General features: G+C 45.2%; 2 protein-coding genes across 3 annotated transcripts; both read right to left on the bottom strand.

Annotated features, from left to right (window-relative positions):
- Window positions 1-7745: 7745 nt before the first annotated feature.
- Window positions 7746-20155, bottom strand: hic2 (hypermethylated in cancer 2). Of its 2 annotated transcripts, none has more exons than XM_076099453.1 (2): window positions 19976-20155; window positions 7746-10428 (listed from the first exon to the last, which is right to left on the bottom strand). In XM_076099453.1, the coding sequence occupies exon 2, from the start codon at window positions 10372-10374 to the stop codon at window positions 8647-8649; it is 1728 nt and encodes a 575-aa protein (XP_075955568.1). In that variant the 5' UTR covers window positions 10375-10428; window positions 19976-20155; the 3' UTR covers window positions 7746-8646. The 2 variants fall into 2 exon arrangements, with proteins under 2 accessions (XP_075955568.1, XP_075955569.1); XM_076099454.1 differs by having other exon boundaries at window positions 19984-20155.
- Window positions 20156-22346: 2191 nt separating this feature from the next.
- On the bottom strand, window positions 22347-23240 carry LOC142957675 (adenosine receptor A1). Its single transcript, XM_076099626.1, has one exon. It carries the CDS (start codon window positions 23238-23240, stop codon window positions 22347-22349), a length of 894 nt encoding a protein of 297 aa, XP_075955741.1.
- Window positions 23241-25849: the final 2609 nt, after the last annotated feature.

Below are 25849 nucleotides of genomic sequence, written 5' to 3'. Positions count from 1 at the left end.
GCACATAAAAATGGCTGCCGCTCTGACCATCCTGCTACATTGATCTGAATAGGAATGTACCCTCTACTCCTACTCTACTTCTATGGTATTACCAAAAAATGTCACACTATTCCTCACACAGAGGTTAAAACAGAGCCAGTGACAGAGACAAGAGAAGAATCCCTCTGCTTAATATCAGCATGTAGACAAGAGGGTCGTCTGGCATTGGAGATAAAGGTGGGTGTGGGTTGTCTTTGTGTGTGTTCCACTTATAACAGAGGCTGTCCATCTCCCTCGCCCACCATGGGCAGGCCAGGCATCCACATTCCTCAGATAATGGAGGGCCATCCCAGACAAGCAGAGGCAAGCCTGGACCCTCCTGGGCAGACCCTGGTAAATTCCTCTCATGCTCGCAGACCCACTGGGATAAGAGCTGGGGAGAAGTGGGGGCATTTTTTAGAATTTCTCTCTTTTGCCGTTGAAAGCGGTGTTCTTGAGGAGCCAAAAGAGCACTCGACATGAATGACCCCTAGCATGCAGGCGAACAGGTCCTCCGGGTCTTTGCTGTGGGTAATGTCCACCCTGTGCCGACCAGACCAACCACCTACCTACACCCCCCCCCCCCCCGCTCTCACTATTGTGTTTGCTTGACACTGATGTTAGGGGGGAGAGAAAGAGAGGGGCTCGGGTGGGGGAGGGCAGGGAAGGGCCAGTGACACCAGGGCCATTGTTTCTCAGCGACCCCCATTCAGGGTCATTTAGCATGTGACACCTCTGGGGGCACAGTGCATTGCTAATGGCACAGAAGAGCAATAAACGTGCCAGCTCCCGGCACTCTGACCTGAGCCAGGATGGTGAGAAATAAGGCAGGAGAGATAAGAGGGAAGGAAGGTGGCTGGCGGAGGGAGAGTGGAGTCGTCGTCTCGGGATGAGGGACAAGGAAAGCATCAGAAGGAACGCATGAGAAAGACCAACGTAAAGCAGACAGAGCAGACGGTCGGAGGAGCCGTTCTACATACCTGGGGAGGGCGTGTGCGCGAGTATGTGTGATCTATGCAAGTGTGTGTTTACCTTGAGTGACGGGAAGGTCAGCGGCCCCAGCCAGGGGCATTCCTGCATGGGCATCAAAAGACAGTGGGGGGAAGGGGGGTGCCGCAGGCAAGCTGGAAAAAGCCCAGTGTTAAACTGGGCTTGTCGTAAGTACAGGAGGTGGAGACGATAGTAGAGACAATACAGTCAGGTGAAGCCCATCGTGTTCAGCTTTCATGACATTTTTATAATTTTTGTTTGAATCTTTAAAAAGGAATAGTTTGAGTTTGGGGAATACGCCTTTTTTTGGCTTCATGCTGAGCGTCAGTTAAGAAGATCGCTGCGGTTAAACATGAAGCTATAACCAGGAGACTATTAGCCTAGCTTAGCATGACGACTGACAGCAGGGTGACTGCAAATTAACAAGCAAGTGTTACGATGACACGATGGAGGGAGTCGCTCCAACAATAAGCATCGGGATGAAAGAATCAGCAGCGTAACAGAGACGGTTTATTGAAGGCCCCAAAACACTTCTGATTGGATAATGACGGTCACCTAAACATATCATCCATCAATAAGCCGATATGTTACAGCTGATGTAGATTGGCCGACGTGAGCAGTGCTCTGCCTAAAATTAAGGCTGCGCTTCATTACTTTCATGCATCTTTTTTCTTTTTAGTTTGTGCTGAAACATATTGTCTGAAGTGCACCACCCTGCGTATGGCATATTTAAAGACATTTAAGATGAGTAAATACAGTCAAACCCAACTACAGAGCAATATGTGTCAATCATAAGAAAGCGCTGAATATTGGCATTTTTTTAAGAGTTTTCGAAACACCGTAAGACAGAAGTCATGGTTGCTGAAACAGGGAAATTGCACAATGTGGCGAAAGGAATCGACTCAAAGCGACACCTGTCAAATACAGGAAAACTAGTGACCACGAGTTGACCCTTTGTCAACTGTTACTGTAGGACTCTTGGTGGAAAACTGACTTACAAAACTACAAGCTAGGAATTCAGAGATAACCACCAAAGATTTAGTGAATACCTCAAAGTTATGCTAAAATCATTACTCTTCTGTCCCCACACTGTACTTCACTTCAGGGGCCCCAATGCTTTTATCAATTGTCTATGAAGGACACTGCCAACAGGAACACACCACAAGTGTCACTTGCTTGCTCATAGAATGCAAATAAATGAACCCCAAGGCAAACTGCACAGGGTAGCAACACCTGAAATGAGACCGGAAACATGTGACCTGCGAGCAGGGAGACATTACCAATTGGATGTCGAACAGAATCACTTACACAACTTGAGAGGGGAACAAGGCACAGAAAAGTCAAAACACACTCTTGGTTTTCAATCAAGCTTTTAATGAAAAGATCATAAAATAACAGTTTATTTTTCCTCACTGCTGTACATTAAGACTGCAAGGTTGTGAGTGCTGAGGTCAGCTGTTTTACACATTTTTTTAATGACACTTTGAGTTTGAGCGAGCCCCATCGCTTTGCGCGGCGGCGGCAGCTCTGACCTGAATACGAGCTCTCTGAGGAGTGGAGATGAAAATAGAAGCCCAGCCTGGGTGCTGCCAAAAGCCACAAAAAAAAAAAAAAAAGGAGGAGGGGGGGGGGGTCACAGAATCTCACCTCCAATACTGGTGCGCGCATGTTAGGTTGTGTTTGAAGTCTAGACGGTGGCATCTGCGTTCGCATGGGTGGAGGTGTATGCGCGTACATAAACAAATGCACCTGGGTGTGTGCCCCTCTGTATGTCAAGTGTGTTTGCCAAGGGGGAGGGGCTTCTCAGCCTTTAAATTATTCATCAGCAAAGACCCTAATGTCCATTCCAGAGCCTCTCAGCCTCCAGAATCGTGATACATTATTGAGAGGACGTTCCTGAAGAACACAAGGCCAGAGAGGAAGCTTGATACACCCACTTCATTAGCTCCACTAATCAACTCTTCAAGTACTATATAAGTATTTGTTTCAATCCATTCATTAGCAGCTAATCATGTCTTTCCATTAATGGAGTGCACGTCAAAGTGACACTGTGCCTTTGTAAATTCAAAAACAGATGGAAATGAAATGAAAGGTTACATGCGAAAATATGCTGCTACATACTCCATATTTCAATATTTTGGTTACGGATGGACGGCACAAAAAAAAAAAAAGAAAAAAAAAAAAAAAAAAAGATGTAATGGCAAGAGAAGCACATTTCTGTAAACACTGAGTTTTGAGGTAATTTTGTGTTTCTCAGTCACTACTGCAAAACGACGCAGGAGGTACAGTAAACACTGATGTGAAACGTAAAAATGCGGAGGATAAAGTTGCCTGTGCAGTGACGGAGATTACAAGAGGGTCAAGGGCTAAAGCAGGAGGTCGGGTGTATCGGAGATAAAACAATTCGACTATAAAGCTTAGAAATGCTTCAACGGCAAACGAGGGCCATTTTAAAACTGGCTTTGGTTTTAGTCTGCCGAGGTAAGAAGGAGCATTATAATAACCAGACAGACCAGCCCCTCTGCTTTACAAAATGCCTGAAAAAAAGGATGGGAACAGCGACAACCGCACAACAATAATACCAAGAAATGAGACGGAAACGCGAACACCTCGGAGCCGAGTACAGTCCCCTCGGTTTGCGTTTTCCTGCTTTGTATATTCAACTTTTAAAGCTTTCGTAACACTGCATAATGATAGGATACTTCAACAAACACACTGGAACAATGATGAGGTAAGAGGAGAGAGAAAATAGAGTGAACCGTCGGTAAAATGGAAACTGGTATGACAGCGCCCCGGCGGTCTTCCCAGAGGCTTGGACAAAACATACAAAGTGCACTTAGTAAAGCTATCTCGCCCAACGTTTCTAAACTCCTCCCATGTAGAACTAACAAGACGCTAAACAACACATACGTCATGTATAAAGAGAAGGAAGAGGTGGCAAGTGGTTTTAAGACGAGAAATGTAACAATAGTCACGAGAACGGAGCGAAGTGTCGATTGCGTGCATGTTTCTGCTGCGTGAATGTATTTTTTTTTATTTTTTTTGGCAACACCCAGGGAGAGCAAGATTGAAAAGATACAGTAGCCTCCGTTCTGCACAGGCAGGTCAACGCGTCCTGCCTGCGTCCACAGACACACATGCACACAAGGGGTTAAAGTTCAACTCCCCTGATGTGCAAGAGCACATGGGCACACAAAAAAACAAAAACAAAAAAAAAACACCCATAGTGAATCACATGAAATAAAAATAAAAGAAAGACCCTACAGACTGTCAGGTATAACTGAGAGAGAAGATATTAAATGCCATAGACCATTTTCTTTAACTTGGAAAATAATAGAAGTCAGTTTTCCCACAAAAAATGTCAACTTTCACAGATTGTGGTTGATGGCTATGTTTGTGTCTCATTTTTGATTCTCAGCTTGAAAACCTCAAAACAAACCAAAAAAAGAAGATGGTCCTGCCTCCACCTCAGTCTCACACACTGAGCTAATTCTTTGCAGAGGTGAAGGCAGGACCAGAAATAAATACATTCATCACCGACAATAGACATTTGATAATAAAAAAAACAAAAAAACAAAAATAGAACACTGTCAATAAGTGTTTGCACCAACTTTGTATGAGGCTCGGCCAGCCAGAGGTTTGTGCTGCTTTTACCCTCAGAACACAGGCAGCTCAGAAAGAAATAAAAGCATTCCAAAAACATCATAAAAGCAGAAAAACGACCATAACATTCACAGTTAAGACTACCAGATAAGCCTGTTTACATGCAGTGAACAAAGCAGAGCTACATTCTCCAGGTAGTTTTTTTCGAGAACCGCCAGCATAAAAGAGATGTACCATGTTACTAAAAGAAAACAACCCAAACCATTCAAGCGTCGCCCATCCCAGCGCCTACATAGTACGAGACCCTAAGCAGCGGAGGTAGTCCTCAAGTGCATTCGGGTAAATGGAGAATTGAGCTGAAGACCCCAACTAACAATGCCTTTTGATTAATACGTCAACGACGCACTGCCCCCCCCACCCACCCAATCTCTGTGGTCCCATCTGATGACAGGCCAGAGGGCAGGGGGGACCAGGGCTCAGGGTCACCCCAAAGCCAGCTGGCAGAGAAGGGGGGGGGGGGGGGGGGGTTTAGGGGTTCCCCCCCTAAAACCACACACCCCTCCCCTTAATTGAATATGCAGCAGTTCACCCTGTGTTTGACGCTATACTTTTGTTTTGGCAGCAACATCTGAGGAAAACCATCTTTCTTTAAAAAAAAAAAAAAAGAAAGTTTTTAAATAACACACACACAAAAAAAAATGACATCACCTCTCTGACTGGCCGAGCCTCGACTGAGGTCTGTAAAACTGTAAAAGTTCATGTAAACAATGAGATAAATACATATGTTTCTTTCTAGAGCCACACATGGTTCCATAATCATTCAAATGTGCTTTGGTTTAAAAAATAGTTTGTGGATTTGGGTATGAGCTTTTTTTTTTTCTTCTTCTAAGTTCTTTGTACAACTCTGCAACTATTTCGGAACACACCGTGTCACTAACTAAAATGTAGACTTGTTTCGAGCTGCCTGGCCTTAGTCAAGGCTCTTTGTGTTAGTTGAAAAAGTACCCCCCTGCTTGTCTTAAATATGAAACTAGTGTTTTTGCTTTTCCCATGATTAAAATACAGAGAAATCGATACAATACTATGTCTTACAAATGTAGCTGAGAGTCTGCATCCACAGATGCCGAACAATCCCTGAAGTAGTTGAATAGTAGTAGTAGTAGTAGTACTAGTAGTAATAGTAGTATGGTCACAGTTTGGAGTTCGTGTTTTTTTTGTCTGGTTTTGTTAATTTTTTTCATTATGTCAAACAAGCAAGCATTCAAATGCGGCTGCAAAGTCTTTTGCAGAGATGGCTAGAGATCTTCATGTACAAAAACACCTTTTGCACTACAGACATTACGCTGTACTGCAGTAAGTGTTGACAAGTACAATAACGTTTGAAGGCAATGCATTGCGGACTCCCTCTTAAGCCAGGAGAGGTCACAAGCAACAGTGGATCAGGCGATAAATAACATGTTTCTGGTTTGGGGGGGGGGGGGGGGGGGGGGGAACAGGAGTGTGAAAAATGTGTAGATGTACCATGCAATCACTAAACAGCAGCTGCTCCTAACAGCAAGACACCGACATCCAACATAACCAAGTAACAACTCTGGGAGTCCAGGACGCAGGTACCTTAAACCGGTAGTGATGTTTGTGTAACTGTAACTGCATCCCTGTGATAATAAACATTTCACAGACCATAACATGGACGAAGGAGGATTTAAAAGATAAAATAAAATCAAGAAGACAGTTAAACCAACATAATAGAGGAATGCCTATACCAAAAACTTGTAGTGAAGGTTCATGCTCCACAGCGTAACTGTTAAAGAGTAGATACACTGGACAGGTTTCAGTGAAACCAACAAGACAACAGAGGGGGGCGTTCCAAGCTGACGGTTGCTTACGATGAGGTAAAGCCTTAAGAGGTTAAAAATAATTTAAAAATCATTCTGTGATATCATGGAGTACAATCAGGAACAAAAGGATGCCGCAGGAGACCGATGAGTTGTCCAACTGTCCAGTGCATCTCTGCTTCTCCCTTCTTGTTACAAGTTTTCACAAGTCCGGCTCAACAAAAAAAAAAAGAAAAAAAAAAAAAAAACTAACAAGCAACTTGAACTTCACATTAAAATTCTGATTATAATTCCTATCTTTTTTTCGTTTTTTTTTTGGTCTGAAACAGAACACATACAATGTCATCAAGTCCTGTTTTTTTAAGTCAGGGAATATAAAGTGATCAGGACTCTGGATATAAACCAAAAGAAACCAAAAAGACATGTTCAGGGAACATGTCTTTTTTTTTTTTTTTTTTTTTACTTTACCATTTCCGTTCGGGGGCTAAGGTTTAAATCATACCGGCCCACCAATCAGCACAAGCTTTCCTTGCAAACCACGAGAATCTGCGTCAGTCTCAGAGTCATTGGCCGAAGCTCCGTCAAAAGAGTGGATCTCTTTGTCCGGAATAGAAATTCATAATTTGTTTTATACAGCAAAAAATAAATCAAAAGTGAAATAATTTAGTATGCTATATATCTTAAGTACATCTTCTTTTTTTTTTCTTTTTTTTTTTTTTTTAAACTTTGGTTATGAACTTGTCTAGCAATGTTAGTTAGCTCTGTTCTCCTCAACATTCATAAGATCTTTGGAACACTATACATCTACGCTAACTAACCACTATTTGCTCCAGGCGGGAAGGTACAGTACACTTTGAGGCGGGGCCGCACTGAGCAGGGCCCCCAAAAAGCTATATTTGACAAGTAAAAACAACAGCTAAAGAAAAAAAAAAAAAAAAAAAAAACTATATTAATGTGTAAAATCTATGAGCATTAAAAACCTGTGTTGAGAGATGGGCAGGTTAAAGCATTAGGTGAAAAGTTACCATAATCTACACACTTTTTACAATTAATTACATAGGAACTTTCAACTAATCAACATAGAGTTTGTAAGAGTAATCAGAGGTAGCGAGGTCACAAGCCTATATAAATAGACTTTTTTTCTGAGGGGAGGAAAGCTATACAGACAAAAAAATTAAACGTACCCACTGAACATAGTGTTCAGTCTAAAACACCCTCTCCTTACCCCCCCCCCCCCCACCTTAAACTACCCACCCAACCCAACCCCCCTCCCCCCCCTCCACAAGAAAAATCCCAAGACTTTCCAGTTTAAACATTCACTGAAACATTACAAGTTCTTTAAGTAAATCAAGTACCTCGAAGGGGTTTGTCTTTCCAACCAGGATTCATTCCTGGGAGTACTAGCAGGCAAAACCGACAACAATGAAAATCCACCCTGTATCGCTGCGAGCAGCCATAGAGAGAGACTTTGAGTATTTGTGGTCAGTAAAACAAAAACTTAATCCAATGTCACCCCACCATTTCTTTCAGGACTTTCAGTTAAAGCATGGAGATGGTCCCAACCCCAGTTACCCCTCCGTTCACACACAGATCCCCATCACCAACATAACAAAGGATATAAAGCTGTCAGGGTTAAAAATAATCTTTTTGCTGAATTATTGCCAGTATTGTTTGCACGGGTTTTTGGTCAAGATAGCACTGGAGTACAGAGGGGACTCTTGAGTTGATCAGTTTGAGGAGCAATCTGAAAAGCTCAAAAAGGGTAGTAGAGAGAAAGGCTGCTGAGGGGCATGAGGTGAGGGGGGGCTTGACTTTACATCAGCAGCCACATTCACATTTGACAGACTTGCAATGCAGACCAGAAGTCGTGCCACACCATCATGGCTTTGTGACTTTGGCGAGAGACGGAAATAATTTGTCCCTCCAGAACTCCTGAGAGGTGAGCAGACGTCGCTTGATATAAATGATGACATGATCCTTGCATCAACAAGTTCCCACCGTCACCAAGAGCCCACTGTGGCTAACAGCTATATCATCCACTAAGCCGGGGCTTCGTAAACTGGAATTCATATGAAGGGAACTGTGAGTGTCTGCGTGTGAATGTGTGCATGTGCGTTTCTTTGCTGTTGAGATGGAAAAAAAAAGGTAGAGGTTTTTTGTTTTTTTTCTATATCCCAGAGTTCTTTGGCTTGATGCGTTTCTAAGAAGGTGAGGTGTGCATCCTCAGGTGACTGATGAGGTTACGCTGCTGGGTAAACTTCCCCCCGCATAGCTGGCATTCATACGGCTTCTCCCCAGAGTGGACACGCATGTGCTCTGTCAGACGGTACTGGCGCGTGAAGCGCATGCCACACTCTTCACACGCAAACGGCTTGAGGCCGAGGTGGCTGCGCATGTGGCGTGTCATGGTGCCCCTCTGGGTAAACATTTTGCCACAGATGTTGCAGGGAAAAGGCCTGGTCAGCCAATGGCTCTTTTCGTGTTGCCTCAGCGTCGCCGGGTCTTTGTAGCTCTTACTGCAGACTGTGCACTTGAACGGACGCGCTTCGGAGCCAAAGTTGGAGGGGCCCACAGCTGCAGAGAGGTCCTCTGCCTCCTCCTCATCCTCCTCTTTCACAAAGGTCCCTCCCTCCTCTTTAATGTAGAGCTCGTCCTCGTTGTGCGTCTCCACGTGGGCATTGAGCTGCTCAGAACTGGGGAAGCCCTTACCGCAGGGAATGCACACATAGAGGTTGTCTCCGAACGCTGGTTCAAAACCTTCCTGCCGGTAGACGTAGTTGGCGCTGTGGTGTCCCCCTCCTGTTCCCCCTCGACCCCCTGCACTCTCTCCATCACTTTGCCCGCTCTCGTCAGTGTGGTCCTGGCCGTTCTCTCCACCGTCTTCCTCATCTTTACATTGAAAGGCCTGGTCAGAGGAGCGGCCATCTTTAGGACCCACAATCACCCCATTAACCAGGGGCCTTGCGTGATCTTCAGACTTCAACCCTGACGCCTCTTTCTTAGGCCATTCGTTCTTGCGAGCACCCTGTCGGGATTTCTTCTGGGGCGGGGGGCCATCGGGCTGGTTTTGGGTTTCCTCTGAGGCTTTAGAGGAGGAGTTGAGATCCGTGGTCTCTGAGCCACAGGTGTCCACACCTGGTAGGGTGGTAGAGGAGTCATCCAGTGAGGCACTGTTGGTTGTGGATACTGAGGCAGATTGAGGGGACTCTTGGGAGTTGCTGTGTGGGCTGAGGGCATCAGTGGCTGTGCCCGCCGAGGGAGGGCTCTTCTTGGACAGGTCCAGTCCAAGGTCTGGCTCCCCGGCACTTCCTCCACTGCTGAGGTTACCGTTACTGCTGCCATTCCCCCCATTTCCATTCCTCCCAGAGCTGCCAACAAACATTTCGTCGTCTGAGATCTTGTCCCGAAGGCCTTCATCTGGCTGCGGCTGGTCAGCATCGGAAGGGGTCGGAGGATAGTGGTTTTTGGGGCCAGCAGGGGTAGAAGTGGAAAGGCGCTGGTTGTTGAGGCGTAAGCGGCTAAGGGGAGCTGGAGTGGAGGGTTTACCTGGCAGGGGTTTCCCACCACTGCGCTTAAGCTTTTTTCTACACAGAGCAGCGAGGTCATGGAGCTGGAGGTAGCTGGCTGCGGTTAAGAGGGCACTGAAGTTCTGCTCACTGCTCTGGTCCACCGAGGACAGGAGCTTCCCAGTGTAGATGAAGTCCAGAACTTGTCTGAATACAGAGGGGTTAACCATCTCTGTGTCGAGGTTAATGAGGTTGTCGTGGAGGACCAAAGATTTGAAGTAGATGCTGCTCGCAGCCAGGATGTTCTTGTGGGCACGAAAGAGTGCATTCTCCACCACGATGATAACATCACAGAGGAACCCCTTGGCTCTCTGCTGGTTGAGTTGCAGCAGCAGTTGTTTGGCATGATTTGGCAGTTCCATTTCCACCTTCCTTCTTTCTCTCTCTCTCTCTTCCTACACGAGCACCACCTGAAGCTGGAAGAGAGAAATGAAAAAAGGTGGTTAACTTTACATTTTAGACGTGAAGAATTAAGCTTAGTTTATACTCGCCGTAGTGAAGCCGGCACGAGTGCAAGAAAATGCTGTCAAAACACACGTGACTGTCACAAACAGTTCACTTATAAAACTTATTGTACCCCCCCTCTGGCATTTCGAAGAATAGTGCAGCGCACAGGGCATAGAGTATAAACACACCGTCTGCGGAGGCTTGCGCTAAAGCTTTAGACTGTTAGGATAAATGACGAGTTGTTCAATACAGCGTGTACACACCAGAGTAAAGGAAGTGAAAGAAGTGTAGTGGTCTTTGACAGATCGCACAAAATGTTTTCACACTCAAGTCAAGTAGAGTAGATGCCCAAAATGTCGACCAAGAAATGTGTTGTACCAGGTAGTTGTACTGAGAGAGCTTTACTGTAAATAAGCAGTGTGTTTTCTGCACAATCTTGGTTTAATTTCTAGTTTCAGTAGGATTAAAATTAAATACAGGTTGACAGTTACACTTCTCGCAAGTCTGACACATCAAACAATTGAACTGTGTTGCAACTCCCACGGTGAATACATCAATATAAGCTTTTAGCTCCGACAAGGAAATTAGCAAACTGTCAGCACAGCGTGCGACATAATCACACGGCACCTGAGAAACTGGAACCCTTCCCTTCCTCTTAACTTCCTTTTTAAACAAATTGCAACCCCATGTGTATCAAGTTCTAATACACATTGCCACTGTTCTGGTACAAAAGCCAAATGGGCGGAGAAGAGCAAAGGGTAAAGTAACTACTTTTCCAAGGTGCCCGTCCCCTCTGTTTTAGGTGTGGTTGCCCTCTTTGGAAACTCAGCCCACTCTAGTCTCCATTAGGTCATGGTAATGTCAGCCCTGCCCCATTGTCTAGGGGTGGGGGTCGGTGCCACAGCAGGGCCGGGGGGGAGGGATTAGGTGACACCTGAGCAGGTAAAACTACACAGGAGCAAGGGCAGAGGAGGGTGGGGGGGATGCGGCTCAAAGACAAGGAAAGCAACACCTGATCCTCCGGAGAGGCCCTCATTTATGGAATTAGGACAGATGAATCTCATTCAGTGTTAGACTACATAGTGATGACCTACTACAGACCACAGTGCTCTACTTCTAGTCTGACACTGAAAACTATTCATTGTAAAGAAATGTACTGCACTACATTCATAGAGCCGATCCACAGCTCAGGTGTGACGCAGCAGTGTGCTTTAGTCAGAGCAGTCGGGTGTGTTTAACATGTTTAAAGCCCTGGGCATGCTGGGAAAATGGACACACAACTTTAATGCCCCTGATCAGAGCAGGGTATACCGTATTACAGGAGATTACACAGTAATGCAGAGAAATGCTTAACTTGAGCCGTAAATACATGTGAAAATGCACCATTTGGAAACGGTGCCAACCTAGAGATTTGCTGAGAATCATGTTTGATACTGCTGAGCGGGGGGAAAGGGAGCGGTTCCTGAACTCAGCTAGAAGCATCGAAGTGGCAAGCCTGGGGGCAAAGACACACGACTGAGGTCGGTTTCTCAAAACACCTCCTCTGAAATAAGCGTTCACCTGAAGGCTGAAATTCACAAAAATGTACCAGGCCAAAGCTCTTTCTAAAAATCCCAATATAGTATCGCCACACCTTTAGTCATCCGTTCCTTTAACCAGTCATTTCAGTTTGAATGAATTTAGCAAGCTTGTTCTCGCTATGCTTCCTCAAGGATTCCCCAGCGCAATAATGACATGCCGCATCACACTATTCTTAAACAAAGCCTGAAATGTATACTGACCGGGGCCCTACATTCCCTACACAAGACTCTGATGTGTGATAATTAACTCTCACAGGGAGAGAAGTGTATACTGGAGATGGCTGGCTGATGTATCAAATCCGGCTCTGTTGGAACAGTCAGGCTGGCTGATACAATCAGCCGGAGTGATCATTACTCTCAGGTCCAGGCCTGGGCTTGCCTCCTCTGCTTTGACACTTCTACTCATGGTCTTCTTCTTCTTCTTCTTCTTCCTCCCCTCCCCCATCTTTCCTCTGCTGCGCTCCTCTCCATTCTCTCCCACCCTCACCGGGCATGCAGACACATCCCGTCCCCAACGTGAATTACAACGAGCTATTCCGGAATACGTAACCCAGATCTGCAGTTAATTGCAGAGTATGCTACAGGGGTGCGCGTGGCACTGAACGGAGGGGAGGGCTGCTAGACAAAGAAGGGCCTCTGCTATGATGCCAGCCAGGAAGCCATATATCAGTCAAGACTCTCCCTTAACATACACACACACCTCTGCAGGCTTTATGGGGGGATTCAAGAAGCTTTTCCAGCAGGCCGACATAAAAAGGGGGCTGGGCTCTAAGTGGAGAAGCTAGCTCAGGAAGAAAAAGAAAAAAAAAAAAAAAAAAAGAGCCCACCCCTCCTCTTCTCTTCTCATCCCTCTCTCTTCCCCCCCCATCACCCGCACATCTACCCTCTCTCCCCCTGGCCCCTCCAGTGCTCTGCTGTGCCGGCTGGATTCCAGGGAGCTGCTAATGGATTACGGCTGATCTATATGCAGCAAGGGTGGGACACGTGTAGGCCCAGCTCCCCTTCCAATGGTGCTGCCCAGGAAAGCAGGCTTAATACCACAGGAGACGGACAGGCCCGCGCCATCATGGCAGCTCTCCATCTGGGAGTGCACGGGCGCTCTGTGCCGTTTGTAGAGACATAAGCAACACAGCATCTAGGGCTGGTGCTGATTTTAAATCAGGGATGGATGCGCCATTAGTGAGGTGACACTACTGATGTTTCCAGTATAGAGGATGACTAGTTAATTTGCATGATGTAATTGGTTGGCAGCATTTTCTGCAGGGTTGGCCCTTTCTTAGCCCTCTGCAAAGGATGGCAGGGAGGTTGAGAGATGCCAACATAGCCGACGAGGAGGGCCGCGAGAAACATTACTCGCTGAACAAATATTGCACCACATACCAACCAAAGACAGCTCCGGGCTCGCACAGCGCACCAGGGTAGACGTTGCCCTTCGAGCACAAGCACGGGATCAGCTTACCTTGGCTGCAGTACTAACCTTTTCAAAAAACAGACCACGGTGTAATGATAGAGGGCAAACCTCATTTAAAAAAACACAGCACCCCACTGCTTTGCCTCAACCTTGGCTTGTGCCAGGTGCCTGCTGATGAGGAGATTAGCAGACAGGGGTGTTTACAACGATTTGACAGATCTGATCAGGATGACAAAATCCACGTGCCGATCCACCACGAGAGACCGAAAACTGGAGCGTGACAAAGTTCCCCTCGGCGGTGAATTAATATGGTTACATCAGCGATCTGGATGATCTGGTTCTACACTATTTGAGACTGCATTCTGCACCCAAGGAGTTTATGATTAAACAGCGAGTTAGTGAACTTTTCAGAGTCCTAGTCCATGCAGCGACTGGGAGAGCAGTGGGCTGTGGCACTAATCTCCTGAGCGGAGGGGTAGAGAGCCAGGAGAAGAGGGCAGAGGTGAGGTGAAGTCATGTGGCGCAATAACAAAACACACCCTACTGCTGCGAAAGGTCACCTGCTAAAACAACCAATAGAAAACATGTTCTACCTGGGCTCGTCCGTCATGGCGATTCCTTTATTAAAACGATACACAGCAGTGACTTTGTAAAAAAAAATAAAAAATGTGCAGGTCCTCAAGCTGTGGGCATGCAGGTGAAGACTGTTTGAGGCAGACAGAGGAAGGGAGCCAATCATGTACACGAGCAAAAGGCCTCCCTGAGTGTGCACACTCACAGAGACAGTGCACACACACACACACCCAGGGAGTATGCTGGTGGGCAGAGGGAGTGGGGGAGGGGTTAGGGGGGATGGTACAAAGCCAGTTTGAAATACAAACACCGAGCAACTACCTCTGAGCCCTTTTTTCAACATGGCTGCCGCTGATGCATGGGTACGGTTGGACTCTCTGATGCTGCAATTATCGGAGTTTCAGCTCGCCGGTGAGGGAGCGGACGGCTCACAGCACAAAGAGGAGATTAAACTGAACAGCTAGCCCTTACTGTATGCTCCTTTACACCTGTGTAATATCTGCTGCATCGGAGGAAATGCCATAAACACGTTTCTAGCGATTTGGTCACAATTTTTGGGGGGTTTTGAGCAACGTTGGGCAAAGTTTAGATGCTAAAAATATTAATGGCACAAATTAGGTCACGGCAGATAACTGGAGTATGGGTTTCTATGCAACGCGGTAACCGGGTGACTGCAATACCTGCAGTGTAATTTAATTTAATGCTGTCTTATTTGAAGTGTACCAGTGATGGGTATTTTTCCCCAGAGCATTTGGTTTGGGCAGGCTGTGCAGTACATGCCGCGTATATGTTTAACAATCTACTGTTAAACTGTGGGAACTAGCTCACTTATTTTAGTTTTAACCAGTTTGGATTGGAAGACATGCACTACAGAGTAATGATGTTTCCTTTCATCCCGCCACACTGTTGTCACAGCAATACTTTCCACGTCTGAAGTCATAAGCAAAAAAAAAAAAACACCTTAGAAACCTTGATAACCGTGTACATGGCAAAGAAATCCAGTGTAATGCTTTTTTTTTGCATTGAAATTGAAAACGATCCACAAGAGTCTTGGATTCGATTTTTCTAAACTGGATACAGTGATGCATCTAGCGCAGTGCTGTGGTGCTGCGGAGAGCAGAATATTCAGGGTTATGTTCCAACCAGAGACGACAGAGTGTGAAATAAAAAGTGAAAATCACCAGCTGGGGTCTCTCTTTGGAATAAAAAAAAAACATGCCTATGAATGCGTCTCCATGGCAAACGGCTGAATAGCTCCAATGCGGAGCATCTATTGGAATTCTGGACACTGATCCAATTCTGGTTATATACTCTCTTCAGAAAAGCTGTGTGGGGGGACATCCTGCTGTACAAAGTCTCAGAGACAAAAAGGAACGGCTGATCTGGATTTTTTTCCTGCAGGATAGTTGGATACAAATACTAGAGAACGGGTGAGTGAACCCAGTGCTGCACAGCTGAAGGAGGGGGGGTGTGCACAAATTACAGTGTCCCTACCCGCAGTCCTTCCAATTAAGACTAATTTTCTGTCAGGCAGTTCAGCCGTTCAGACAAACCAGTCCTGCCCAGGGTGCAGTGGAATGAAAGCAGCCCCGTCCATTTCCTCACAGGAGGGAGCCAAAGGTTGCTGCGTAGTACGTACCCCATGTGTAGCAGGGCTGCACAGCAAAGGGAAGTAGAGCCGAGACTCTTTTTTTTTTTCCTACGACACACAAACACGTGTCCACAACTCAACCTATGAACCAACTCTCTGAAGAAAACGCCTGTCCAAATAACATCTTTTGCATTTCATGGTTTTCTCACAGACACCGGCGGAAAGAAGAAGGAAAGCTCTTTGAGGAAATTTCCGTCAAAAACGACAAAGCAGCAGCGCGAGTCTTAACCTGTTTTCCTGCATCACAATGAATGTATTTCTTCTGTGGTGTTCGTGTCATCCACAAGTTACACTAGACGCTGAAGCCACAGCCGAGTCAAGAGGCAGTAACAGGTACGCTCTCTGGTGTGTGCAAAAAATTGGACAACCCCCCCCGCACAACCCCGCCCATCGCACTTATTGTCGCGGTGCTGGATGCAGTCGCCTACCGCCGGCTCAATCTCCCGCCATTATATTTAAGACTGTGGCAAATAATTTAATGTCATGATTAACAATACAGTAAAATACACAAACAGGCCGCACAGGCCAGGTCGCCATGTTTAATAATGGCTGCAGGTATCAGCAGGCAGAGGTCAGCAGTCATGTGCATCACACTGAAATTACAATGCAAGGAGACAAACGTTCTGTGACATGAGGGCATACCGTTTTCCAAAAATGTTTATTCTCCGTCGGATTTTTGGTGAATTAGAAGATTTCAAGTCAAGATTGTTTAAACATCTGCAAAAAGCATGTTTTCACTTTGACATGATGGGTTACTGTGTGGAAACTGATGAGAAAACTGAATCCATTTTAATTACATCTTCAACGCAATTAAGTGCGTGGAGGTTGGTCGGAATGCTTTCCTTAGCAACTGTAACTGACAAGAACCAGGAGGCAACTGGAAATATATTTATATTTCATAGGATATATTTAGCTTCTTTTGCTTTGGCGTGCAGCAATTTTTGGTAACAAAATGAATGAATAACTCGATATTTAAATAATAACAAAACAAGACATTCAAAGACATGCAGATGGCATACTTGCTATTTAGTGAAAGGATCACCTGAATGTGTGTTCTTTGTTGACAAAAAGAAGATCATATGGGAGATGTGTTGGACTGGGATGAACAAATCCAGGTAACTAATCAATAGAAATGTCTAACTCAACTAAGACTAGCTCCTCTTGCTCTCTCTCTCTCTCTCTCTCTCTCTCTGCATGTGTGCATCTGTGTCCTCCATGCTGTGCTGTACTCTGTGGCTCTGTTGCGCTCAAAGTGCCCCCCCCCCCCCAGTAATCAAATAAAGACACAAATGAACACAGAGACTTTCGCCAACAACACCCGCGAGCGGCACATCCTGCATCCCACTGTGCGCTCTCGCCCCACAAACAGTGAAGCAATCAAGCACTTCCCTAGCGAGCGAGCATATGATTGGAATGATTCAGTGACCTCTGTCTTGAGAGAATGAACTTTGTTGATGAGATAACCCACCCACCCCCAACCTCTCAGTAAAAGGCAGCAGTCCCACATGACCTGGAGCCTAATGCTTTGGCTAAGGACAGAGGGCATGTTGGGTAAGGAGGGATCCTGTATGGTCCAAGGTTTTACAGAGCTGCCACCCCCTCCTCCCCCAGCCTTTAAACACCGCATAACCTTCTGGCTATCAGCGCTGCATTCCACAGACTGTTTCTTCTTCTTAAAAGAACAACAACAGCCCTGCCCCGAGGGCCTTTGGCCGACCGCACGAACCGAGCTGAACCTCCAAACACGCAGCACGGCAAGGCACGGGACAGGTTAGGCGGATCCGTATATACGAGTCGTCAGCCAAGCACAATCTATAAGTCCTCGCCCAACATGTCAGCAGAAACGTATAGCCTAAGTAGTCTTACCGCATTGTGCTGCCCCACACACACACACACACACACACACACCACCGTAAGCCACGATCGCCGCACGCACACAGGACACACCGTGTGTCAAGAAGGGGAAATGGAAGGGACGAGCAGGGCGAGGCAAGAACCCAACTGGCCGATCATGAGGATCATGAGGCAATAAACGCACACACATGGGCCTCAGATTACCCCCCAGGCCCCGTCTTTGTAGTCCACGGTAATCAATGAAACTAGTCACACTGATCAGTTGACCTCTCTTGTTAATTTCTGTAGCCTATCAACTTGTTTGACGCATCTCACTAGATGCGCCTACTGATAATGTACATTTGAAGACAGCTACAACATGGTGGTTGGGCTTGGTGATGTCATGGCACGTCAAAGGGTACGACGGGTTGATTTATTAAACTTTTTGGTCAATGTTTCCTCCTCATTTCTGTTAAGTTTCTGTGGGAATATCACAATCATTTGTGATATAGTTGACCGCTCCTCTTTGAAATGCAACTCAGTATTCTGTATGAGTTTGTGAGAGAGACACTGGTCACCTGAACGCTCCGGCAGTCTTCGAAGCTCACTGCTGTTACAGATGCACTGTCATCAAACACTCTCCAACCTTACGAGCTTCACCTAATTAGATGATGCACATGCATAAAGTCCAAAAAAAAGAAAAAAAAAAAAAAACACATTCGGATGCACCTCGACAAGCTTTCAAAAACCTTTATTTGGCTACACTGTTGAAAAAAAAAGCACAATTCAGCAAATCGCCTGGCTGAATTTCATGTTAGAGCCACCGCCCACTTCAACTGCACCTTCTGGGTGGGTGTAACCAGAGAAAATGTAGTCCTATAATCTTCACATTATAGGCTGCAGCACTCTGCAACACTCGAGCGGGATAGCAAGTTGAGAACATGGATGGATTGTGACAAAACGTCCCCTAAGAAATGTCTCAGCATCTAAAACAATGAAACTATGCTTTTTTTCTTCTTCTCAAAACTCCTATCAAAATCCACTTAAAGAAAAAGAAAAGCAGTTTACGCCAACAACTGCCCCACCGGACACAGTTCACGGTGTGTGCTTAAGCAACAAAGAGGACAAGAACAGGCCAAACAGACAGACATATCTGATAGTGGACCCAGGTGAGGGGCCTCCTGCTTCAGCTAGGGACAGGGACACGCTTAATACCAAAACGACTTTAAGAGAGTTACCAGAGTCTTATCAGAAGCGCATCGTGATAGTTCTCAGCCGAGGAAACTTAAGCAACGCAAAGCGAACCCTTTTAACAGAACTAAACATTCGGTTGTTGCATTACTGACATTCCTGTGCCTTATTATCTCCATGCCCCTTGGTACTTTAACTACACTAATCACCTGAGAAGCAGCCTTCGTGTTCACCTGAACATGCAATCAGCTACCAACTCATTTGTTGTTGTTGTTGTGTTAAACAATCAAATATCCTACATATATATACACTGATGTGGCTTTTGTTGTTGTTGTTGTATGAGACACCCGGAAATCAATGGCAAGCAACACCAGTTTCCAGTTTTGGGTCACAATGTAACGCTACACCCACAATGTAGCCGATCACAAAGATGGTCGATAGCAGCACCTTTACAAACCCCCTGCATGGATAGGCCTGCGATTCACGGGTACAAGTAGCTCAGCCTGCATTGTACTGTGTGTGTGTGTGTGCGCATGTTTTAATTAGCCGAACCTTAAACCAAGGTGGCTTACCCTACATATAAACAATGCAGGTTGCATCACACACATCAGGAAGATTGCGCAAAAACAATACCGTGCGTGAAACCCGCAGTCCTGTTTGGTTGTTGTTTTTTTACACATTAAATTCAAGTGACTGTCTGAAAAAACCCATCAGTGTTGTGATTACACGAGAGGATCTAAATGAAACATTCGGCTCGGTCGCCTTGTGGTAAACGATGCATTGAACTCGTTGGATTGTTTAGTTTAAAAAAAAAGAGAAAACGACGTTATAAGTGCGGAAACGTTTCCGCGACGAGACGTTTTTTTTGTTGTTTGTGTGTGTGTGGATCGTTTTCTGTCGCCCGCTGCGCTTTGCCAGCCTGGTGAATATTTGGTAGCACACACTCGGTCCCGGGGGGGGGGGGGGGCATCTCCTATTATTCGCTCACGACGCCAAGCAAAGAAAACGCCACAACATGTGCCAACCCGTTCGTTTTGCGGTTACCAAGCCGGGGGTTTCGGCTTGCCAAAGCTAGGCTGGTAGAGCCGGAATAGGCACCAGCGGAGACCCGTTTTTTGTTGGCACGCCGTGGAAAAAAAAAAACACACCACCGTAACGCCGGGAAAAAAACCTTGCGATCCTTGCAGAAACCGGGAGAAAAAACGACCCGATCGAAAACGCGTTGCGCGTTTACGGTCCACCTTTAACAAAAGAGAGATTATATTTATTTTAAATACCTTATTACATCGGTAGGATCGTCCTCAAGCGTTCTTTACCATCCTCTTGCTCATCTCACAGCCTTCGGGACGCCATGTTGCAAAGCTTATGACGTTAGGCTTCCTCACCCCTGACCCACATTTGAATAGAAACCAGCCCAGAGTGCAGCAGGGGGAAAACACAGCCCACTGTGGGAGGGTTTGGCCACTTTCTCAGCCCCAGGACCCCTGGCAACTTTACCTGCAAGATGGCAGAGAAAAATGTGGGGGGGGGGGTGGGGGGGGAGAGAGAGAGAGAGAGAGAGAGAGAGAGAGGAAGACAGAGGGGAGGGATATGTTGTGGTTTTGGGCCTCCCCTCTCAGCCGTGGTTCTATGCTTATAATGCAGGTCTATGCTGCAAAAAGTGTCCGACTCGACAAGTTATTTAATGTATAGGCCTACTTCCTTGATTTAAAAAAAGAATAATGAAACAAAGCATTTATTCATGAGAGGGTCTGAGCGAAACCCGCAGGTTTCGGGGGTAGTTTCACCAAAATTCAATAAAAAAAATTAAAAAAACAGTAGTGAGTTGAAACAAACTTTGATCACCAGAAAATGCTCAACCATTGTATGATTGACAATATTGTAAGGAATTAAATTATAAATTAAATTCATCATTTTTATTTATTCATATTTTTAACTTGTTTTTTTTTGCAGTGTAGCTACACCATGTTTCTGTGGAAGCTCCAGAGTCTTCACGGGGATGCTATTTCTATATGCAAATCATTTTAGTGCGCGAATTAAGTGCGATCAGCACAGAATACGTGTTTATCTTGAAGTCAGTTCATCGGCTGGACTTGAAACCATAATCACAACTTGAGACTTCAGAGGATTTGAGTCATCAGAGCCATCACAGATCTCAGGATGATTGATGATCGAATGATTCACACGTATCAGCAGAGAGAGAGAGAGAGAGAGAGAGAGAGAGAGAGAGAGAGAGAGAGAGAGATGGTTCAGGTTCAAAAATTGGGCACCAGATGTGCGGAAGTGTGACGATCTGATGGCTCCTCCTCTCAGCCCCAGAGGACCCCCGCCGAGCCAATGGACAAGCAGGGGACGTGGTGCCGTTTATTGGACCCACCATCATCACTTTGATGATGCCACCTGGCTGTGGCTAACAACGCGCGTTCTCACTCGTCGCTCGCAGCCAGCTGCAGGAAAGAGACACCCGCTTGATCCACATGGAGCACATCGGTTTGATCCTTCGCGCTTTATCCGTTTTATGACTCAAATTCTGTGGATGGCGACGTGGTGGCGCCGTGCCAAAGCGCTCTGCTGACGCGCCGTGGTCGCCGCGGGAAGTGCAGCATCATCTGGCACGGCACATTGAGTTGCATGATTAAGGTGCTCCGTGTGTTTGTGAGGCGTTAGCTCTCGAAAATACAACACCGTATAAAACAGACATGAGATAAACATCATAAGGATATTATATATATAAAATGTCTAATAGCCAATGCAGAAGATAATCCGGTCATAGTTATTTCCCTGTATGCTTTTATTAATGACTATTAACATTTATTATAGCAAATACATGTATTTAATTAAGCTGTCAGGAATATAACAGTCTCTGGATATGGTGGTGGAGGCTTAACAGAACAATACATAATAATAAAGGCGTCGAGACACTCTGCCCTTTTTCATATTTACCTTTTAACCATTTCCAACAGGGAACCTTATAAATAGAATCGCAAAAAGAAACACCAGCATGCCTGAAAGAAAAAAGATGCCACAGTTCCAAATTGTTGATGAGCTTTTCTTTTTTATTATTCATAGTAGAACAACACTCAAATTATGACATATCATCTGTTTCATCCGTTTTTTTTTTTTTTGCGGGACAACATTTCTCATTGCAAGACATTCAGACGAAACATTTCACTTTCAAATTCTTTTTTAGAGCACTTTGAGAACAACAATGGGAATAATCGGGCGTGGGAGGATGAAACGTTTTCAAACATCTACCGACCTGGAAACCCCCAAAAAAGCCACGAAGTTGCTGACTTGATTATAGTGTTGGAAAGAAATTTAACAACAACGTTGGCTTTTACATCCAAGACGTTGAAAGTAGGCCGCATGGGGACTGGATGTGTGTGTGTGGGGATGGACGATGACTATCAAGCACTAGCATTGAAAAAAAGAAATAGTTAAAGCATGTATAAGTGCAACACATTGCATAAAACATTTGTTTGACCCTGCACAGTGTATATTCGTGTCAACGCGTTGTTAAAAATGATAACATGATTATTATCCAAACAGGCCATGAATCCGTTTCCTGCCAAGTGATTCTGGGCTCAAATGAATGCGTAAAACCCATTTAGAATTGAACTCTGGTGTAAGGATGACACTAAAAGACCATCACCGTGCCATCACCCTCTTGCCCCCACCCACCCCGCCGCAGCGGGGTCTCCACACTCTAGCGAGCAGCGTCGCGCGGAGCCCGGAGCACCCTCTGATGTACAGGATGGGCGTCAGTGCGGCGTTAACTCGGGGCAAAATGCGCAGTGGGTCGGTGCCTTCGTTCCTGAACGTATAGCACGTCGTCCCGAAGAAATTACACACTATGACATGACAGAATATGGGGAGCCACGTGCCCAGGAAAAACACGGCCACCACCAGTATGAGATACACCGACGAGCGCTTGCTGTCCCTCTCTTCGGAGGGTGGCTCCCGCTCCAGATGGAACCTGGCTATCACGAACAGCTGGATGTTCAGCCCTATCATTATGATCACCGTCAATATGTTCCCCACCAACGAGCCAAAGCTCGTGATCCTCTTGGCGACCCCGATCGTCACCAGGTTATTCGCGGCCACGATGAGGAACGCGTAGACCCAGCAGGCGAGGATGACCAGCAGGGTCCGGTTTCGGGTCATGCGCTGCGAGTATTTAAAAGGCGACGCCACCGCGTGGTACCGGTCCGCCTGCGCGGCCAGGATGGCCATGTAAGAGAGCCCCAGGAACGTGGGCACGATGTAATAGGTTCGCGTGGGGGAGTCGAAACTGTCCCTAACGTCGAGGACACCGGCGTAGTAGTACGACACGCCGGTGCATACGTCGCTGAGGCAGGTGCTCAGCATGTACATGAAGCGGTTCTCGCCACGCAGCGCGCCGTTCAGGAGAATGGCGAGCGACACGGACACGTTGAGGAAGATGATGGTGGCGGCGAGGAGGATGTTGAAAAGGAACATCAGCACGTTGCCAAAGCTCGTGAGGGGCAGCACGGGAGACAGAGCCTGGCTGCTGTTACTCATCGGAGCGGCGTGTGCGACTGTTCAGGTCTTCATCGCACACACGGCAGCGGCGCAGCTGTGTGAATGCACATCTGTCCCCCCGGTCACCTCTGCTCTTATTTATGTAGGGAGACGAAGTCCTGGGTGACTTTGATGTTCACGGACAACAAGTCAACAAGCTGCTGATGCAAGGGGTCAACAAGTTATTGACCTATTAGTCAAGGGCGTAGGTTTGGTCTCAGCATTGGTAGGGCCACTGCCAGTCGTGGTCCCCCCCGTCATCTAAGAAAAGTCTTAGTTGATATCAGGAGCGTTTCTAGGATTCAAAGAAAGGGGGGGCTGAGCCCCAAGGGGAGTGGCATGAATTTTTTTGGGGCCGCGGATATCCATTGTTTCAGACAGTTCATAGATTGGTTCAATCAGAAAGAGTGTGATTTTGCTCTGTAGTTTTGCTTGCATTCAGTATATGATAACACAAGAGACAGAATTTGAACTTTTCTCAAATAAAGAATATCCGCGTCACTCCCAAATCCTAATTCTTAAAGGGACCGCACACAATGGATGGAGAATGGACCTGACAGTGTCAACTTTATATCGTTAAGTATGATGATAGACTATTGGATTGTAATTTGAAGGGGGAGAAAACATACAAACCAGAACGCACACACATATGTAGCATGTTAGAGTTATAAATAACTTGTCCATGTGAGAAACAATAGTTTAATTTAATGACATCACCAAAATAAAAATATATATATTTTTTTCTTTTTTTTTTTAAAGCCAATAATGCCAAATTATTTGGGGGGGCTGAAGAACATTTGAGGGGGGCTTCAGCCCCCCTAAAATAGGCCTAACGACGCCCCTGGTTGATATTATGTTGAACAGGCAAACTTTATTAAAATATATTAACATTTGTGTAACTTGGAACTGATTTAAACATAAAAACAGTAACAAAACCTTAGTTTAAATACAAAACAGTATTCTCCACCAAATAAATGCTAATAATAATAAATAATTAAATAAATGAATAAAAAACGTTCTGCTAAAATGCCAATATACAGTAACAGTATATCCTATATCCAAAATATATATAAAAAACGTTTCCCAGTTGTGCAGCCAAAAAAAGACAAAAAAATTAAAAATAAATCTATTCTGCAGCACTTAATAGGCTACAAATACAGTGCTTTCCTCCTTTATGCAATTATTAGTAGTGCTGGGCAACGATTCCAATTTTTAATCGCATGGATTTTTTTTCGATTAATCTCATTGTTATGGCAAAGTTCAATAATGAATTCAAAAGTAGTGTATTGCGCACTTTTATTTTAAAAGTACTGCTATATGAACAAAAGGGCAATAACATTTGGTTTGTAAACACTTTAAACAAATCAGGTTATTTTTAACAGCAGTATTCCCTTTACACAGTAGCAGTTCTATCTCTTCACTATCTGTGCTCAGTGTGCTGACTGTATGTGAAACGTTCCACTGCTGTGCAACAGGAATAAAATGTTTTAGCACGTTTCAGCAAAAATGTCTGTCTTCATGACAGTCAGAGCATGTGAATGCAGCTCTACTGTTCATCACTATAATGCTGTAACTCAGAGGTAATGATGGTTACCCAGCGATCAAAGAATAAAGACACTTTACGCACAATTTAGGTGTATTTTCCCTTTAACTCACGAGATGCAGGTAGCATGTTTTATACTTAATGTGAATATAATTCATACTTTGTTGGCATCTTATTCTGAAAACCGGATATTCGTCTGAAGAAACCGGATGTTGTCTCACGTTAATCTTTCCGCTAACTTTCACGGTCCTTCGCTCGCTCCCGATCTGTGCCGTTTGAATGCGTTTACCGTGAATTTCACGTGAAAGTGTCTGCTGAGTTGACCACGGAGATCTGAGTGTCTGAGGCGATTCAAATTAACAAAATATTGGTGGGGATAACTTTGGTCGTGACTAGTCCCTATGGACCCTATGCAAACCTACACCCTTGCTATTAGTGTATTTTTTCCCTCAGTGCATAGATTTATAGTTATAGTTTATGAGTTTCAAGTTTCCATTATCAGCAGTTCTTACAGACTTTAACAGTCTTTATATAAAACAGAGCAGCTTCATTCAAGGCCTTTTAGCGTTTGGATTGTCAACAACAAACCAATCTATTCAGTTTTGCTTTCAACTCTAAATCTGTTATTGCATCTCAAATTAGGTTTTGCGACTTTAAAAATCTTTCTTTTTTGTAGAATCTATTGCTGCATGCATGCTACACCTCATACTTCTGTTTAAGTTGTCTGACCTCTCTCAATGTAAAGCACTTTGACTTTATACGAGCAATTCAGTCATATGAAAGCCGTCACAAACGTTTATTAATGCCTTGAGAAACTTTGTGCTTGTTATAAAGTTTTAGGACAAAAAATAAATAAAGTAGAAAATATTATGATTACGTAATCTGCTGTAATATTTAAATGTTCTTTTTACTTTATTTTGTGCAGTTGTTTCTAAAGTTGATGCTCCCAAAGTAAGGTTTAATTTGCTGCTTTTGGGCCATAAAAAGACCATTATCAGACGATCAGTTTTGATCTCTCGATATCACTCATTCACCTGTCTGTAACAGACTACCTGTATATTTGCTT

The sequence above is a fragment of the Anarhichas minor genome, unplaced genomic scaffold (genome assembly GCF_050575085.1).
Source record: "Anarhichas minor isolate MPS153535 unplaced genomic scaffold, ASM5057508v1 ptg000025l, whole genome shotgun sequence".
NCBI lineage: Eukaryota > Metazoa > Chordata > Actinopteri > Perciformes > Anarhichadidae > Anarhichas > Anarhichas minor.
This window is presented reverse-complemented; position numbering and strand designations above follow the sequence as displayed.